This window comes from Pyxicephalus adspersus, chromosome 2 (assembly GCF_032062135.1).
Source record: "Pyxicephalus adspersus chromosome 2, UCB_Pads_2.0, whole genome shotgun sequence".
In the NCBI taxonomy this organism is placed as follows: domain Eukaryota; kingdom Metazoa; phylum Chordata; class Amphibia; order Anura; family Pyxicephalidae; genus Pyxicephalus; species Pyxicephalus adspersus.
This window is the reverse complement of record NC_092859.1, coordinates 116370270-116390545: the sequence shown is the minus strand read 5'-3', so window position 1 is coordinate 116390545 and position 20276 is coordinate 116370270. Positions and strand designations below refer to the sequence as shown.

General features: G+C 36.7%; 1 protein-coding gene across 1 annotated transcript; it reads left to right on the top strand.

Annotated features, from left to right (window-relative positions):
- Positions 1-404: 404 nt before the first annotated feature.
- Positions 405-18778, top strand: ETFA (electron transfer flavoprotein subunit alpha). Its single transcript, XM_072402026.1, has 12 exons — positions 405-560; positions 777-926; positions 2250-2331; positions 4240-4322; positions 5459-5558; positions 10394-10504; positions 10750-10851; positions 11040-11108; positions 12468-12550; positions 16044-16109; positions 16816-16896; positions 18578-18778. Exons 1-12 carry the CDS (start codon positions 525-527, stop codon positions 18614-18616), a joined length of 1002 nt encoding a protein of 333 aa, XP_072258127.1. The 5' UTR covers positions 405-524; the 3' UTR covers positions 18617-18778.
- The last annotated feature ends 1498 nt before the right edge of the window (positions 18779-20276 follow it).

The window sequence follows — 20276 nt, the reverse complement described above, 5'->3', positions numbered from 1 at the left end:
ATGGCTAGTTGTCCTTAACAAAGTAAATGTTCAGCTTATTTACTTAGGAAGTAATAATGTACTTTGTAGTGATACAAATATTCTTTATATGTATGCATGTATCATGTACACCCGCATGTCAATGTACACTGTAGCCTGAGCCCCATTGGCTGGCTGGTAACCCTAGGTACAGCCTATACAGGTATAACATTGCTATACTCTGTGCCTCCCAGTACACAGTGCTTGGTGTTACACATTGATACATTGGAGTAAAATACAATTTCTATATTTATTACAAGTAAAAATAAAACGATACAATGATAACAGAACGTGGTAATCATTTTCTATAGCCAGCAGTAGTGACCCCCAGAGATCAGTGACATCACGTGACATTGATACACAGCACACATGGCAGGTACCGCACCACGTGACCTAGTATCTCGTCCTCCCTGGATTTGAGCTGCGTGTAATTCATGCGTCCTCCTTAGCTGTACGTCGCAAGTTGGTGACGTCAGTCCCGGTCACCTCTATTCTGACAGGCAGGAATGTACCGAGCTCTGAGTACCGGCACACAGCGGGGGGTGAGGAGGCCGCTGTGCTTTGTGTCACAGCTATTCTGTACTTGTCTGATGGGGGGGGAGGGGAAGGAGAATGTAGTTTGCTGGGGACACCAGTAGTGTTATGTAATGTGTAGTGATAATACTAGGGACACTGATATGACTCGTATTATAATGGCTTCTATTGTTATATGTCCTATAAAATGTCATCCATCTGCTGATAATTGTCTTTGTTTCCAGTCATCGGCCCTGCGCAGACTTCTCAGCACCCTGGTCATTGCAGAACATGACACCCAGCAGCTTACCCCAATCACCCTCAATGCCATATCCGCTGCAAGGAGACTCGGGGGAGACGTGGCCTGCCTGGTGGCCGGAACTGACTGCGGCAAGGTATGGGATCACCAAGCTCATTCCAGGCTGTGATTGGCCGGGCAAACTTCTTAATTTGCCCAGTGGCAAAACTACAGCAGCTATTCTCAACCAGGGTTTACATTGAACCCTATGGTACTGCCAGGGGATGTTAGGGGTTCCTTGAAGTTTGGCTGATTGACCTCCTATCAGCATAGTCTGCACTGCCATTTGGTAGAGCCATTAGGATGACCCCAGTGATCATTTTATCAGTCTAGAAAGGTGGCATTTTGACATTCTTTCCTGTCATCCTAATGAGGGCATTCTTCCTATTAGCTCTCATCAAATCTAGTTTATCCCTGAGGTTCACAGAGGCCCAAAATGTATTTCAAGACTTCTATAGAGAGTAATTTGAGTGACAGATATATGAATGATGGCATCCTGCAGCAATATCAGGGGTTTCAGGAAGACTCACCCTTCTTGTTTTACCAGATGGGAAACCTGCCCCAGCCCCAGGTGTGGAAACCTCTCATTCAGCAATGTACAGGTAGTCCCCAGGGTACATATGAGATTGGGACTGTAGGTTTATTCTTAAATTGAATTTGTATGTAAGTCAGAACAGGTACATTAATTTAATAAATGCAATTGGGATACATGTTTGTCTCAACATATTATTAGGCAGCGTGGTGTCAGTTACTGTATACAATCCTCACTGTGAGTTAATCACAAACAAAGCAAAAAATTAAAAAAAAACTTTATGGAGCCTTGACATTCATTAACTTCTGGAGCAAGCTGTGCTTCGACATGCAAAAAGAAACAACTGGAGAGTTTGTCTTGGTCATTAAAGAGCTTGCAGAACAGCTCAGTCTCAGCTGTGTTTAGCAAAAGATTTCTTCTGCAAGTCATGCAAACCACTCACCTCCCCCCTCCAAGGCTCCATGCTGCACATGAACGAGCAGGGTAGCCCCATTCGTATCTAGGAGTCCTCCGTATGTCGGATGTCCTTAACCCAGGGACTACCTGTATGCAGAAATAACAAAAAAATTCTGTTCTCAGCAGGACAGCAAGTGAGGGTCAGCCTTTCTAACAAAACTTGAAAGCAGTAAGTTTCCAAAAGGGGTTCTAACCCTTTCCCACCCTCTTAAAAGCGATCAAATGTTTAGGTTGAAGGTTTACACGCAATTTAAGGAGGCTGTATTCCTAAAGCTCGAAAGCACTGATGGGAAAATCATCTCCAAAGATATTTTCAGAGGGTTTAAACATACTGAAAATGGCATTGGCATGTGCAGTGCTTAGTTTTGAAAATGCTAATTGATGAAGATTGGTGTGATATCTTCTTCTAACTTTGTTATATTACATTTATAGGTAGCAGAGCAGTTATCAAAGGTTGAAGGAGTTTCCAAGCTCTTTGTCGCTCAGAATGATGCATATAAAGGTCTCCTACCAGGTGAGATTTGGATAAGTTTAGGAAGTGATAACATCACAAGATTATTGCTAAAGCTTTGTGCCCATCATTTTATTTCTCATTTTCTTAGTCTATATTTCCTAAATCCTTACCATGAGTATATTACCTGTAAGGATTAAACACATGGAAATATGGACTAGTGTGCTAGTGAAAGTAGTTCATTGCAGTGTAGTAATAAAGCATAATTTTGCTTCTGTAATCTGTTTTGTCAAACTTCTAGTAAATACTGCTAACAGCATGTTGATGAGGATCATTGATGAGTATACATGTGCTTTTCTGCATTGAATTGCATTATATTGAGCTGTTCTAAGTCTATGGGCCTGATTTATTAAAGATCTCCAAGGCTGGAGAGGATGTACTTTCATCAGTGAAGCTGGGTGATCCAGCAAACCTGGAATGCATTTCTTCATTTGCTAGCAAATGTTTTCAAGCCTGGGCCAGATCCAATCCTTGGAGAGCTTCAATTATTCAGGCCCATAGACCTAAATATAACTCATTATAATGCAATTCAATGCAGAAAAACACATGTATTTTCACCAATCACCCTCATGAACATGTTAAAAAAAAAAAAACAAATCATGTCAAAATAATAATTTAAATAAAAAAAAATATATATATATGTGTGTGTGTATATATATTTATATATATTATACTGTAAAATAAATGTTCATGAAAGACAATGTACTGCTTTTACACCTATAAATCCACTGTATTGCATTTAATACAGTCATTTTGTATTGAATGCAATACCAGTGGATTTGAATTTCCCCGCCCTGCCGGCAATGTATTCAAGACTTAAAATAGTTTTTTATGTTTGTCTGTGCTCCATTTGTGAAATTTCCCTTTGCTTCCCGAACCATACATTCATCTGAAGGTTAGAGAAAATCTAGGGCCATTACAATTTTTATAATCAACTTTAGAATGACCTAAACTATGTAATATGCTAACCTTTATAAACTACTAATAATTTATATTCATTTATTCAGTCTATTTCAGTGGTCCCCAACCTTTTTAGTTCCGCGGACCACTAAAATCACCGGCTCCTGACCGCACATGCCAGAGACTCCCCCAGTATGATGTAATTATGACATAACCCCGCTGACTCTCCCATCGCTGATCGAAGCCTGCGATGGGAGAGTGGGAGGGTTATGTTCAGGGACACAGCCCATCTACCTTCCTGAGCCTAGGAACTGCACAGAGGACATGATCTGCGGCACTGGCCGGTGTGTCCCCCCAGCGGGGTCCTTCTCTGAACCTGCTCAGGGGTGCACTGGCCAGAGCCGCGGACCCCCAAAATTTTCTCGCAGACCACCGGTTGGCGACCGCTGGTCTATTGCACTGCATAGTGTTAAGATTGTAACACATGTATATGGTGACCTTTAGGATGGTGTTTCTTGTAGTTTGTGGTTGGACATAAAGTTTTAGATACTTTTGTCTAAACCCACCATGGAGTGATTCTAATGCCTGCAGCTCTGAATGGGCAGAATAGGTGTTATAATAATTATGCATTGTTCTAAATAAGAGGGAACCTTTATTTCTTCTATCTGTGCTGTCAGTCAACAGAGCTGAACTTTTACCATGCTAAATTGATACAGCAGAGCAGTCGGTTAATGTTATTTTAAAAGGAAAACATAGTTGGTCCCCCATATTTTTGTCACATTACAGAAAGGTGTTTTTTTACATCTCTTCATCTCCTGGCTCTCCTGTGTGTTTTTTTTCTGAAGATGTACTGTTGCATTCTTGTGTAAGCTTCCAATCATTCCTATTTTAAGTTGTTGTTGTCAATAACATACCGGTATGTTGTTTTCCATGTTCATTCCTGAAAAATAACTTATTTAGCAAGCATATATAAAATCCATGATTAAAACAATGATTTTTTTTTTTTATTAGAGGAGCTGACTCCCTTGATATTGGAAGCACAAAAACAGTTTAACTTTACTCACATATGTGCTGGAGCCTCAGCCTTTGGAAAGGTAAGTGAACTTCTGTCACAGGTGGACATATGTTAAAATGTGTTGAAGTGTTTTTAGCAGGACTTAGGATGTTAAGATGATTGATTATTTTCCAATATTTGATTACCCCTCTTTTTTTATATGTTTAGACTTGATCATTATTAATAATATTTATTCCTGAAGAAGCAGCCACTAAATTTATTACTCATAAGAGATAGTCTCCAGGGGGGTGATATCTTTCTTATTGACATATTGGAATATTTTGATTTGATATGCAAAAATCACATGCCATCACTTGTTTGTATCCATTATTTGTTGTATATAGTTTTTTTTCCTTTTGATGTATAAAAAAAGATGTTTTTAACTTCGTAGTACTTTGAAAGTCCCACTTATTGAACTCTCTTGTTCAAAAAGTGTGCCTATGATAAATTAGCCTACCAACTTGCTAATGAAATCGGGTCTCTGCATTTTCCATGCAATGCAGATAGATTGTGTCTGGTGAAAATTGTTGACGGGGTGATGTACATCACATTTTTCAAAAGGCTACTCACCTGTCTGCTTTACTTCTCTCTCAAAATCCTCAGCCATAATGCAAGCAGTGGGCTGACCTTTGGAAAGAGTTGTACAAATATCAGAATACCTTAATAGATGTATGTCAGTGTGTGGCACTGGGCTTTCCTATGCAAACTGCATTGGCATGCAGACTGTCATATCAAATACCCACATAATAAGTAATGCTAGTAATGCTAAATCCTCATTATTAAAAGAGATGAAATCCAATGAAAAGAAATTGTGCTCAAGGAACATCCAGTAATAAAAAGGAAAAAAAATAATGCTAGATGATGCAGGATGTCCTCCAACTAGGAAATAATACTGGCTGTGCCTGATTTGGTGCAGCTTCTAATGCACAATATGAGATGCTTAGCATGCAGTGAAATCCGAGTAAGCAACTTCAGTAATGTAAAGAAACCTGTAAACTGTTCACATCTGAAGAACTCTCCAAGTTTAACTTTAGCTGTAACCAATATACGCTTGTATTTCAGTTTAGTTGACAGTGTTGTAAAATGCTATTTAAAATTATATGGAGAAGGGTTCCCTAAATAGGAGTTCCAATTAATTATTTGAATGTTAACTTGTTTTGAATGCTTCCTTTACAGAATTTACTGCCACGAGTAGCAGCAAAGCTTGATGTAGCCCCAGTTTCTGATATAATTGACATTAAGTCTCCAGATACATTTGTGAGGACAATATATGCCGGTAAGCAGACATGTACTATTGTATAATTCTAACCACAATCATCAAAATTTACAAAGTTTTGTTTTATTATATAAAATGTGCAAGCAAACAACCATAATATAAAATGTTAGAGCTCTACTGGAAAACTCCCCTATACTGCATACATGTTATACATCAATAGAATTATTCATGCAACTCCATCTTTTGACGCGTTTCACCAAAAAAGCTCCCTCAGGAGGGAGAGGGGTTTTGTTCTACAAAAACGCCAAGCCGTAATTACTTATAAACCAGCACATAATCACAGGCATTAGAATACAAATTTACAAACCAAGTACAAAAGATTTCAGACAAGATTTAACTGATAGAACAAAACACTTTTAATGTTCTATTCAACTAGTAAAAGCAGGATTTTACTTATAAATGATCAGTATGCATTAATTAACTTTATATCTCTCTAAACCATTTTCACACATATTTTTGGTTTATAAGTCATTTACTTCCTTGGAGTAAACTGAGGCACAGTTTTTAAATCTCCTCAGATTAAAGTCACTACCTCTGAAATTGAAATACCAGTTATGAAGCAGTGAATCTGATATTCACTGAAACATTCAATGGTGGTGAGTCAGTCATTGCCATCAAAACACATGGACCTGGAAGATATCCACCAGGAAATGTTTCAGCAAATGTCAGATTAACTGCTTTATAAATAGACCCCTTACAGTGTGATAGTCTCAATTCCCTTTTTCTTATAATTTACATCTTCATGTGACTTTGTTGATGTGTCATATGTTGGGCCGTAATTATTTACTTATTGGGCATACAGGTGACAGCCTTTCATTTGTTATTTCTTGCCAAAGAATGCTTAAAGCTAGCTAATAATTTATAGCCATGGTGCCTTCTAATCAGAACTTTGACTATAAGTAACCAGTATGATGGTAAATAATTCTCTCAAATATTGTTCCATGTAACAGTCTAAAAAACATGCAATATTGTCCTTTTTATAGCTATAGCTGGGGATTTTGCACTGGAATGTATAAATATTGTTTTCTATGATGAAATGTGTGTTTGGAAAGCGTTAAAAACCTCGGTCGGCCACCTTTACATTAATAAAATGTGCACCGTGTTGCGTTTTATCGAATGGTACTCTGACCTACTATGACTGTAGTCGGCAACCCACACTAAAGGTTATCACAACACACAAAGAATGTGTTGAATTGTGGTGTTGTACATTTGGTGAATGAGCTGTCATCTTACTTCAGTGTATCCTAATGTGTAAATCCATGGAGGCATACCTAAAAGCTAAGGGCTCTACTTATTAAACAGGGAATCTGACATTCCTTCAAACTTTCCCTGGTGGGAATCAATTACTGCCATTAAAACACATGGGCCTGGAAGATTCCCATGAGGGAATGTCAGATTCCCTGTTTTATAACTAGGGCTCCAAGAACATGACTTGCACAGAAGATTGCACATTGCATTTAATTATAAACACACGCAGCAAGGACATTCACTCGGGTTCATTATTGGAAAGCAGTAGTCAGATTATCAATAGAAGATTTAGAATTTAGATCTAAAATTTCTAGCGTATCTTCTGTTATTTCTGCCATTCAATTGTGTTAGTTTGCTTATAAAATATGGTGCTATAATGATAATATATGTATATAAATGCTTTTACCTATTAAAATACTCCGATTTTTACATGAAATCTATTACCTAGTGACTTGAATATGAAATAAAAATACTAATATTTTTTATTTAGCCCATCTGCATTTCCCCTCACCCCTCTTCAAAAGACCCTTTACACAGAGTAATATCAAGTGTTGTCTGCCCCACATGCTCTGTTAAATATTAATAATTCCTGCTGTTCTGAGAACTCGTCACAACAACATACAATCCGTGTCCTTGGGATGAGAAATCCCAATGGGAGGACACATTGGAGTATCCACCTCCACCAGTCATGTCCCCAGTGTAAAGCTCAGGCTGGGCTGGGGCAGCTGTCACACAAATGTTCCTGATTGCTAGCGGGTGAATGTTCTTTACGTAATAAGGATTTTCTGTCTTTATTTTTACAAATGTCATTCAAAATTATGTGTTTTTGTATCACTTCTCTTCCTTTTCTCTTTATCTTTCTTTGTCACTCAAGACTTATCTTCAATTCTTGCCTTGCATACCTAAAGCGGAACTAAACTTTAAAAATGAGAAATTGCAAGCGGGCAGGTTGTTTATTGCCTGGCTGTGCATGATTGTCTTTAGTACAGTGCATGATTCCGGGTATCCTTGCATACCCCAGGCTGCCAGGGGTCCATTTAACTGCCATGCACACGTTACACCATTGGTGGGGTTGGGGTTAAACCATTTTTACCTGGCCAATCAAGATGGTTGCAGAACCAAACCTGCAAAATGCACAGGCTGGTAAGGTAATTTAATTTTGGAAGAGACATTTCCTGTACCCTTCAGCAAAACAACATGCCTGCTTTTTTATTTTTCAACTTTAGTTCCACTTTTATTATACTCACACTCACAATGAATTTTTTGAAAAAAAAACTTTTTGTTAAAGTTGGTAATTATTTCCTATCACCATGAGGGGATAATCACATGTTTTGTGAACAATCCTATACCCTTTAGTTAATCGGCTTTGTTGTATCAGAAGGTCTGATATTGTTTTGAAGGGGTTGTTGCAGGACTTGTGGCTTACGGTGCTTTCATTTTGCTTGCAGTGAAAGTTTGAAAACTTGGAGGTTTATTTATATAGCATTGAATTGGACCTGGAGCACACATTCTCTGTTGGAGAGTTATTATTATTAAAAAACAGGATTGCGTGTTGTTTAAATTCCACAGATTGATTGTTCACCAGGGATTGTGCTAAATGTCAGATGCCCTGCTTTATAAATACATCCCTTTTGTACTTCCACATGAAACCTAAGAAGTCTTACAGTGGGTGCTTTTAGTAGGGGGTTGTATTTTAAATACAAAATTTTCTCATAACATTTTCCAGTTGTTTAGTGTTCTTATCAGATTGTCATGTCTATGTAGATTTTCATTGTTACTATTTCCAATGGATACCATTTATCAGTGGAAGAACTGCTGGGGGCAATCTGTTACCCATAATATTGGACTGGTATGGGTCATATGAAATAAAAGGTTCTGACTGGTTATGGGTAACACAGGCTATGGAAGACACATTTTCACTCATATATTGTTTCTAAATTGTTAAATATCTTTCCTTCACATCTTGCCTAATTTTCTTAATATTTGTGCTAGTATCTCATTAATTCTTTGCCCATTTCTGGGTTTTACCAGCAACAGCTGTAGATCTGGCAGTAGCGGATGTGGCAAATATGTGTACACCATATGGTGTTGAGACTAAATGTAACATGGCAGCTGGCCTGCCGTTCTGATGTGGCCATTTAATGGGAGAACAAGCATTTTGGCAACACAAGAAAACCACAGAAAAGGTTCCAAATGACTTAATTTCTGTGGGGAGTTCATGCCTGTTGCCAGTTTCTTTACAGCATTTTCACATTTAGATTTGCTTCTTTTTTTTTTCTCCATCGCTGTGCCATGGGCATTGATGATGGCTCTATTCTTCAAATTGTCACTTTAAATATCAGTAAAGAATATAGAATACAGATGATTATTTGGTATGTGTCTTGAAATCAGCTGGTATGAGAATACATTATATGGCTGTATTAGAAGAGAGAAAGTGAAAGTGAGTCTCCTGTCCATTCATATTATGGATTTTAGCATTCCTTAAATATGTATTAAGTATCTTAGCTGTCCCTGGGGCTTTGTATGTAGAGGGGATCAGGTTACAGTAATATTGCATAAATCCCCGGAGCCAGGCTACTAATATTTTAACTATAGACATCACCTACATTTTTCGGCTGTTTTTTAGAAGTTCGTTTTTTATGGCTCGTTTAAATATTCTTTCTATATTATATTATATTCTATATTTAAGGTTATCTTATAACTTAGTTTTAAATGATGATGAAAAGTCATTTTAAATCCTACCAATAATATATCTGTAGATTTATTTATATATATATATATATATATATATATATATATATATATATATATGTGTGTGTGTGTGTGTGTAGTAATTTTTTTTTTTTAAATTTTTATTGAACAAACATATAAAAAATGTGTACAAACAAAAATCAGGATGTAGGGAGGGGAAGGATAACAAACATGGTGGGTTTCTATTATACCGTATACAACAATGACATTAAATAAATAGTCTTTGCAGAAATTCCAGGTGGCCATAAGAAGATTGACATAGCTACATAGGAGTTAATTGCTGAAAATGTAAATAAATATTGTCCAACTTGAATCTTCAATATAGCTTATTTTATAGATCTTATTTGGGGACACTAGTATGTGTACCTAATTTTAGTTGATTTTTTTTTTGCAGCACCTAAGAACTGTCTAGACTCTAGAATGAGAATGCCTCACTGGTTTCCAAATATACAAGCAAGCAAAAAAGGCTTTTGGCTATACAGGCAATAGAACAGAAAAAAGTACATTTTCCTTTTAGCAGTGAATTAATAAAAAAAACAAAAACACACTGCTATGCAAAAATGACAACAGCTCTATTACAGTTACACTGTATTTTGGAATACATTTTTATGTGTTTTACAGTTGAATTAATAAATGACCAGTTGGAATATAGGCGTAATAAGCACTATGTACATGTTTGTGTTGTGTGTAATAATCCTTGTACTGATGATGCCTTTCTGTACATAATCTGATCTGTGGGCACTTACCCAATTTGGTATTAGATCATTCTGCTCTTGTTTAAAACATTTTTTTTCCCAGTGGACAAAGTTATCACCTTCATTTCCTCTTTTCTGTAGGAAATGCCTTATGTACAGTGAAATGTGATGAGTCTGTAAAAGTGTTCACTATTAGAGGCACATCCTTTGAAGCAGCTCAGAGTTCAGGAGGAAGCGCAAGCCTTGAAAATGGTAAGAAATCATGACTATGAGAAATGTTGGCAACTTTATCATTAAAGTTATGATAGTAATGATAATACATGTTTTTCACCAGATACCCAGAACTGTATGTAACGCTACTTCCCTTGGTTCCTAAATAATGATTATTAGACATGTGGGACATTCAATCTATTAAAGTGTAAATAAAGAGAAAATATAAATACAAGAAATATTTTAGTACCAATGTTGTGTAACACAAAATATTGTTATAACTTTAGTCTCTCCACCTCCACCGGCTGGAAAATCTGAGTGGCTGCAGCAAAGTCTGACCAAAAGTGACCGTCCAGAACTAACCAGTGCTAAAGTTGTGGTCTCTGGAGGTAAGTTGGCAGTAGAAGCTCACATTTTTCTTCACTGACATAGTTTGTAAACCAATTTTTATATAGTGTTTGTTTGAAAGTGTTATTGTGTAGTTGTTTAAAAAGATTTAGTTTGCCATTAAACTCTTAGTATAACTTGGAAATAATAACTGCAGCTCACCCTTGTATTGTCTATTTTTTTTTCCCAGGTCGAGGATTGAAAAGTGGGGATAACTTTAAACTTTTGTATGATCTGGCAGATCAGCTGCATGCTGCAGGTAATATAAATATACATTTATGTCATCTAAAGTTTGATCTGTGTAGAGTGTTACCGTTTTGGAATGCATTGCGCAAAACCATACGGAATGACTACCTAGGAACAGCGTGTGCTGATACAGGAATTTCAAAAGACATGATACAATTACTTCAACAGCTTAATAAGGAAGAGGGGAGCACATCTAGAATTGATTGGCCTGTCTAGGAACATTTTGAAAGCCCATTAGCGGGTTAATTCCTCTACTGCTTACATTTTAGCAGGCCATCCCCTAAAATGAAAGGTCTTATGTAGATGTCTTTTTACCTCCTGCTCAAAACCCTACTTAACCTCCCTGGCCGTATGAATATTTAAGTATTTTTAAATGTCAAATCGGTACATTTGAAAATACTTCTAATTTTAAATTTCCCGCCAGTCCCGTCCGACATCTGCATCCCCTAGCCTTATTTCTCCAACGTTCACACTCCGGGATGCAAGGCTAGGGGACACAGATGCCTGTGCTGGCATCGCTGGAGGACGCTGCTGGCTCGTGAGGACCAGGTAAGCCCTCGATTCAACTCCGAATGGCTCGGGGTACCACTTTTTGTAATGAAATTTCACCCTAAGCCTCACTCGGGATTACCGCCTGGGGGGGTTAAAGGAAATTAAAATACACACTTTCTTTTCTTTATGCTATTTTGTAGTGGACCCCTTAATTTTTTTAATGCATTTTGTTTAACAGCCATTTTCAGGTCTGTCCATTACTGCAATAATGACCTTCCTCTTGCCAAATTTTAAATATGGATTTTAATTATATCTAATTTAATTTAAAATATCTATTTTATTGGTGTACCAGGGACTGTTCCAAGGATGGAGAAAAATATCTCATTGCTGCATCTTTAGAGTGTAACACCAGACTTGTTTTGGTAGCTGCTTTGTTTCAGGATTTTGTTTTTTATATTCTTGAATAAATTAAGGTGCAGTTGTTTGTAGATCATGTACTGCTGCATTCACATAGGTGGACTTCATTTATGAAGCTTCATGAGAGTGGAAAGTGATTGGTTTGTCTTTTATTATTAGAGAGGGGGGTAAATATTTAAAAATCAGGATTTTTTGGTTTTTCTATTTTATTTAAATATAAGTATTTTTTTTACTTCTTTTTTTTGGCATCATGATCATATAGTTTTGTTGGGATCAGTGACCTAAAACCCAAATTCAGTCTACTGGATTTCAAAATCATGCACTATAAAAAGCACTAAAGTCCAAGGTGGGATGAATACTTATGCAAATCCCTGTTTATATTAACAATACATTTAATAAGGACAGTTGTAAGTTATATAGTTTTAAATTGAGGTATTTATGGTAACCATCTTTTTGTTTGCAGTGGGTGCCTCCCGTGCAGCTGTAGATGCTGGATATGTCCCCAATGATATGCAGGTGGGGCAAACAGGAAAAATTGTAGCACCAGTAAGTACTATATTTTTTACATACATCGACATTGGTTATAATTACCTTTTCACTTCACAGCTACATAGAAAAAGAGGCAAAAAAACTTACAGTAATTTATGGGTTTAAGTGTTTTAACCTAATCACATGGAGCCTTTCTGTATAAATCTTTAAAAAAACTCTGCCAGAAACAGATTTTGTGTTTATAAAGGCATGTCTTGATTTGGGCTTTCCCTACTGCCTGAAAACTGAGTGGTGAAATTTGTAGGCAAGACACAGAGGTTCTGTAAGACATTACATGCTTTTTTTTTTTTTTTTTTTTTTAAAGCAGGTTTTATCCAGATAGGTTTGTTTTGTTGGCTGTTGATCAGGGCTGGTGGTTTACAAAGATCCACTGATTACAGTATTTAGATGTAATTCCATTACCTTTCCATTTAAAGATCTTTAGCTTTTCATTTAAAGTTTGTAGTGCTGTCATTTCATTTATACTGGCCAGGTTAATGGCCACGGAACATAATGGCTGTTTTAGAATATTGCGTCTGAAAAGACAGATATAAGTTTGCACACAAACTGGGCTTCTCAGCTTCTAGGTAAAAACTATTTTGGTAGGACTCTTTTACCACCAATCAGTCTCTTGCCCGTCTCTGAAGTGCTTATCCACTGGTATCATCAATATGTTATATTTGACTAACCAAGAAAATGTATACAGGTAAACAGTTTTTAGTTAACTCGCTGCTGACTTTGATTTTGGCCAGTGACCCGGAATATATCCAAGCACATTTTGGTGACCAGCAGTAAGCACAGTTGGTTAATTATATAGTCAGTTTTTTTTCACCAAAACTACATTAGGTCCACACGTATTTTTGCTACTATGAACAAAGCCATTAAAAGAAAAAAAATATTAATATTAATATGCAGCTTTTAGAACATGTACAGAGCATGTAACTATTGGTGCTTAGTCACATTCAATTAGACATGTTCTTGTAATTTTAGAGTTGTTTTATAGCTTACATAGCTACAAACCTCTTCATCAGTTCCACCAATGTGGGAAAATGCGCCATTAGTATTTTAGTGGAAACTGTAAATCACAGGTTCTGTTTTATTATTACATTAAGGATTTATTAGACCCTTCATGGCACCTTTGTCCTCAAGCCCCACAGGTTGGGAGCACAAATCTGCTGCATCTCCAGTGGAAAAGTTGTCAGGACTTCCATTTCAGAACAAATCATGTTCTTCAATTTCATGCAGAAGAACTGATACCATGTGCTATGGCTTCCCCTTTGTCAAGGCGTTAAGCATATCCAGCTACTGCCACCTGGATTCTGACCGCTCTCACCCCAGAAGTGATCAGAAATTAGTTCTTCCAGGTTCATATAGCTAAGATTTCACCACACATTCCCTGCTGTCTATCTGGAATTCACAAAGAAGAGGTGGGTGAGCCAGGGTCCGCAGGTGGGGTCAGGAAAAGGGCTTTGCAGAATGTGGGTGGCACAACAGATTGAAGAATTCTTAAATATGAGATGTACAGTTTGATAAAGTGACAAAATATTATGACTTCGGACCCAAAGGCATTCATTTTCAGATACTCCGTATCTGTTACACACAAACCTCCAGATGTCTGAATAAAAAGTGCTGAGTGTGATGCTTTTAGCCACCAATCGACTTCCTACGTTCACCTATTGTAATTTGTGGGTGCACATTCTAGGCATTGTTCTAATTCATTCTTGTCAGTGATGCTCATTAGGATAGAGGTTAGAGCTTACATTTTATAACCTGCATCATATAAATGATCATATTTTAAGTTTATAAAACTTTTCCAGTGTACAATTCATACATGTAAATCAGAACACTATTGAAGGTTGGGTTGTTTTTAATAAGACCGCATCTTGCACTGTTCTGGCTGCAGAGGAGTTAATAGGGATTAAAGGGGGATCCAGAACAACCTGGCCAAATTGCTTTTATGTTTAACCCCCAGGGAGCAGCACGTCAACTGCTTTCAGCTAAATGCACTGACATATGAATATTTTACAGCAATCTAATGTTTTTTCCGGAGGCCCCAAAGGACTTGCGAATCAATTTGCGAATGTTGTTCTCTTGCAGTTAAAGGCTGAGCTGGATAATTCAGGATGAAAGAGGCTGTCAGCCCAGAGCTTTTTAAGGGCTTAATAAGAAAGTAAAAATCACTCCCACCCGATATCCATCCCATCTACTTAAACTTTTATGCTCAGAAATGCTCCTCTTCTACTGCCGCTCCACACAACTCATGTGTGGAACTTGTATGTACTCTGTCCTTATACTTGACCTGTGCTAGATTTCCCAGCATTTGCTTGGGATGAGTCTGGATAGCTCAGGTAAAACTTAGTAATTATTTATTTACATCAACTTGCTTTATAATAATATCATTGATAATATCATACAGAATAAATACCTATATTGTGATGTGCACACATGTAACATGCTGGCACTGTGTGTGTTATTGTTCACCTGAACTGCTTCCTGGAGCATCTTCCTGTTTCTCTGAAAGTGAGGATGATGGAATAAAAGATATATTGTGAACCAAGAAGTAAATGTGTTTTCTGCCAGAGTTTGCAATAGGGGTTACAGGTGTGTACAATACACAACCAGTACACACACCTCATTTTGTGATCTATATATCCTGCTCATGCCAAAATGTATGAGAGTTCTTCAAGCAGAAGTTTGTGAAGTTGGTTTTATTGCAGCAGAGACCTAGTATGCAATACAGAGCCTGTCTACACTATTTAAGTTTGATTCTCTTGATTTATTTGCTTTACAGATACATAAATCAATATACTATACAGGTGTGGTTTTTGCCATTTATTTAGTTGTCTTGTTTATTCAGTGTACCTACATGTAAAACAGTGTGTGACTTTGCATACAAAATAATTCTGTTAAAGTAATTTTCTCTCACATTACACACATGCTCTGCTGTGGCCTGGCCCATTGGAATAAATAGAAATGGAAATGGAATAAAATATTTTTTTTTTTTTTGTTTAAGATTTATATTTGAAACGCATAGATACCTGTCCATGGCAATATCAAATTAATGTAACTGGAAGATGTGTCTTAACACTTAACCTTTCAGGTTCCTAATCAGACAGAACATTGGATTACAGGACAGTGTTTAATGATAGGTAAAACACATAAATGTGTGTAGTTTTGGTTCGCTGAAAATGCATTCTTGTAGGATTTTTTTATGAAAAGTGCACCACCCAGGAAAAGTGTTAATGCTTTTAGAGGGATTATTCATTCATTGCCTTTTTTCTGTTTCACATCTCCTAAGTGGCAGGGATGTCACAGACCTTGTCCTGATTCTTCAACGTTGATAAAGGGTTTAACTCATGGCAATATTGTTCATAATAACATTTTTATTTTCCCTTTTTGTTTTTGGTGATTTTTCTGTTTTTTGTTTCTAAAGTTTTTTTTTTTTTCTACAAATTCGACAACCAGAAAGTGATCTGTTGCTTCTGATTTACCTGTATTATGCTCTTTGCAGGAGCTGTACATTGCGGTTGGCATCTCTGGAGCCATCCAGCACCTGGCTGGAATGAAGGATAGCAAGGTAAATATGTATACTGAATGACATCCTGCCTCTGTAATATGGACATTGCAGTCTGCCCGTATGTGTATATCTTGTTAGTGGCTCTGCTTTAGGAACAATGAGACTGGCATCTTAGTTCGACTACAACAATAGCACATACTTTCAATTATTACCCAATTATGGCTTTTGGGTATATAATTAATTCATTTAGCAATAAGATATATAAACTTACAATGTATAGCAAAACAAGTGATGTCACGTAACCCTTAGTAATGGGTCATCAGCTGAGGCACAGACAACCCAGAAGGTCTTTTTAACTACTAATATTTCCTATAATTATATATTTGATGTGGCTATATATGCAAAATGTGGCTAGCAAAGCACCATTACTTTTTATACTCATTGCAGTCAAATAGGTTAGATTAATAATAAATATATAATTTTTACATCATATATTAGTGATTATTTCCCTCTAAATTGACCTCGGTATGTGTGGAAATTTATCAGTGCAGCACAGACTGACAAGCTGCCAGATGCAATATGGATGTATGGTGATGATAATAATAATAAAAAAACTAATAAAAAAAAAGAATTTGGTGACAATTGGTAAAGGTGCTCACTTTCTGTTTGTCTCCAGAATATAAGTTCAAACTCTTTCCCTGCTATCCAAAAAATAAATAAAACAAAAATGTGTTCAGATATTTTGATCTTGTTTCTTCATTTCCAGACCATTGTTGCCATAAACAAGGATCCAGAGGCTCCAATTTTCCAGGTTTCGGATTATGGTTTGGTGGCAGACTTATTTAAGGTAGGAGTTTTTTTCGTTTGATTTCATTGTAGAAGTAGGACAATGGTCCCTCACATACATTCTTGTCTTATGAATGTTCCTATTCATAATAATAAGAATTTATTATTATATATTCATGAATGTAAAATTGTGATCTATATTTGCTTGAAATGGATTGAAATATCATTATTATTAATATTTTTTTTTTACCACTTCCAATGTGCAAACCACCTAAAGCTGAACTGAGCACAGTTTATACTAACTTGTGCTGCAGCAATGTCTGCCAGTTCCCATGCCAGTACTGACATTGCCCAAAGTTCTTCTGTTGGGTTCAAGGTTTTTACCCATCATGATTGATAGGGATGAGTTGACCTAAGTCCCACACATGCACAAGGGAGTTTGTTTATCCTGACTACCAGCAGATGCTAGGATTGCAACCTGAGCGGCACATTTGCATATTGCATTGCAATGTAAGAGAATTACAAAAAGGAAGGTAAGATGCTTTTGTTGCAGAGACATAGTATATCATATTATCCCTCTTTTGCCATTTAAGAAGAAAACTTCCTGCTTGCTAATTTTCAGTTTGAGACCAAAGTTCTAATTTAAACTGTATAGGAAAAGCTGGACTATGGGCATATATATTGTTTTAATTCTCGTTGCATGTTTAATATGGTTTATGACTGGTTATTTAGATTCTTGTACATGCCAAGTTGACACTCCTCAGGGTCTGTTAGTTTAAAAGGTCCTAACATATTGTATTCAAAGTCAAGTAAGTTGCCGTTAGTAATTAATGCCTAAGTCTGGGCCAACGCAGAGCTTTTTTCTTCATTTTATTTAATAGTGGGCAGGGCAAGGCCGATTCTTCCTTCCTTTCTCAGGCCAATAGTGCACCATTGTTGCTACCATTTCTGTACACTGCACCGATGATGGCCAACAAGCTGGAAACATCTGCGTGCACTTTGGAATAAATGGTGATGGCTTGGAAATGCTTTGTGATTTATGAAGGTTTACAGGAGGACTTTTTGGTGGTTGTCTATAACCCACCTCTCCATAACTTATACTGTCTTGTAGATTCCATGTGCTCTAGTCCTTAGAAGACAACAAGCCTGGAACAACTGTATGCAGTTTGATATGTTCTGCCACCTGTCCTAAAATAGGAATAAACCCTTCATAATTTTTTTTAGAACATGTGAGACGTATTGGGCTGTACTTTACCTTGTTTTTGTTTAAATACACACAAGCTGCATGTATACCTTGTATCCAGAATGGATCACGGCTCCATGATGTCTTATGTGTCCAGTCTCTGGTCTGCAGGGAAAAGCAGGTGGCAGTGCCAGTTTTTAATGCTGTTCCTGAACTGACGCCTGCTGGCCGGATCTAAGACACAGCCACTTACAATGTACACCATGTAGACAATTTCCCCAATAAATTTTGTAGGAGCATATTAATTCCACCTGATGGAAACACAGATAGTGTAAATAATTTAAGCATTACTTTCTACAGAGGATCTTGAGTGGGACCAGCGGGACACCTCTCTAGTCTCACAGCTATTTCTACAATAAACAGAAATAATCCCATAACTTCACTTTGTGTATTGGAAGATATTTCAAATGTCCAGCTGTCTTTTGTTTTACATTCATTTATTGTAGGTGTTTTTAATGTGTTAATGTGTTGTTAATGTGTTTTTTGTTTTCTTTTGTAGGCGGTGCCAGAAATGACAGAACTACTTAAGAAGAAGTAAAAGAAACTCTATATGCCATGGAATAAGCTGCTTCTAAAAATCATTGTAATTACAGATACATACGTTACAGTATATGAGGCCTGATGATAAATATACTTTTATACTGATGTTTGAATGGTTTAGGAATAATAAAACTTTAATAAATACCACCACTAAAATTTGCATTGTGTCTGAGTTCTGTTTTTAAAGCAGCCTTCTACTCACATGTAATTAGGATAAATTGACTTAGCTAAGTTGAATAAAACCTGCTGCTTTGCAACTATTTTGTAAATGATTGCAGCACACATTGCTCTTTCACATTGTGAAGTCTGGATGAACGTTTATTAAGGGGGGGGGGGGGTCAGGGGATAAAAGCAGAATTTCAATAAAAAAAATCTGTATTCCTACATCTTTAAAAAAACCTAGGTATTGGATGTACCCACATTTTTTTTGTTACTTAAGTATCCTAATTTATCCTAATTAATTTAATAAATGCAATTTGGACAGATATTTGTCTCAACATATTACTATGCTGCAGTGTAAGTTACTGTATAAAATCCTCACTGTGAGTTAATCACAAACAAAGCAAAAAAAAAAAATCTATGGAGCCCAGACATTCGTTAACTTCTGGAGCAAGCTATGCTTTTGATATGCAAAAAGAAGCAGCTGCAGAGTTTGTCTTGGTCATTAAAGAGCTGTGTTTAGCAAATGATTTTTTCTGCAAGTAAGTCATACAAAACGCCCCTTCCCCCCTATCAAGCCTCTGTCCCACACAGGAGCGAGCAGAGAAGCCCCATTCATTTCGTATCTAGGAGTCGTCCGTATGTCGGATGTCCTTAACTAGGGGACTACCTGTATATGATATGTTAAAAATGCACAATGACAATTCTCTGATGGACCACTGTTGTAATTGTCATTGTGTTAGGTGTAGGGATGGAATTATTCATAAAATACACACATGTACCACACAACTGTGCTGTTCTCTATGCCAAAAAAGACAATAGGGAGTCAAATAATTAGAGGCTTGGACCAAGTGGGGGAAAGAAAAAAAATGCACCCATTGCACTAAAACCTAGTATAGTTCAACTCAAACAAACAGATGGGACAATACTGGGGTAATTAGGGGATAAGTACAGCTTGGGTACCTTTAGGTTTCTGCAGGTCAAAAATATATATTTAAAAAAAAAAACATTAAACCCTGGTTTACTGCTTTAGTGGCTTCCATGTAAACCAATGCTTTAATGATTTAGCTTGTAATCATAGATGTGGGCCTGGCCATGTGATGCTTCAATACAGAAAAATATTTTTATACTGAGATTTCAATAAAGCATGAACATGAGATTGAGGGTTTAAATGGGCACAGTGCATGAGACGTTCATGAACGCTCTAAAGCAAGTGATTTTTCTTTGAATAATCTCCAACACAGCCAATTGCAACAGTTGTTGACATTTCTCAAAAAAAAAAGATGCTACAGTTAAAGCAACTTTACTTTACTACTATCAAAATAAAAAAAATGGATTGGTTTTAATTTTTTCATCTATAGTTTATCCTTCAGAACATTTTTTAATAATTTACAATTGTGTTCAGAAAAATAGCAATGTGTTTAAAAAATAAAAGGTGGAATAAAGCTCAAAATCCTTAATAGCTTTTATTTCCATACACGTTATTGTATTGGGAACAC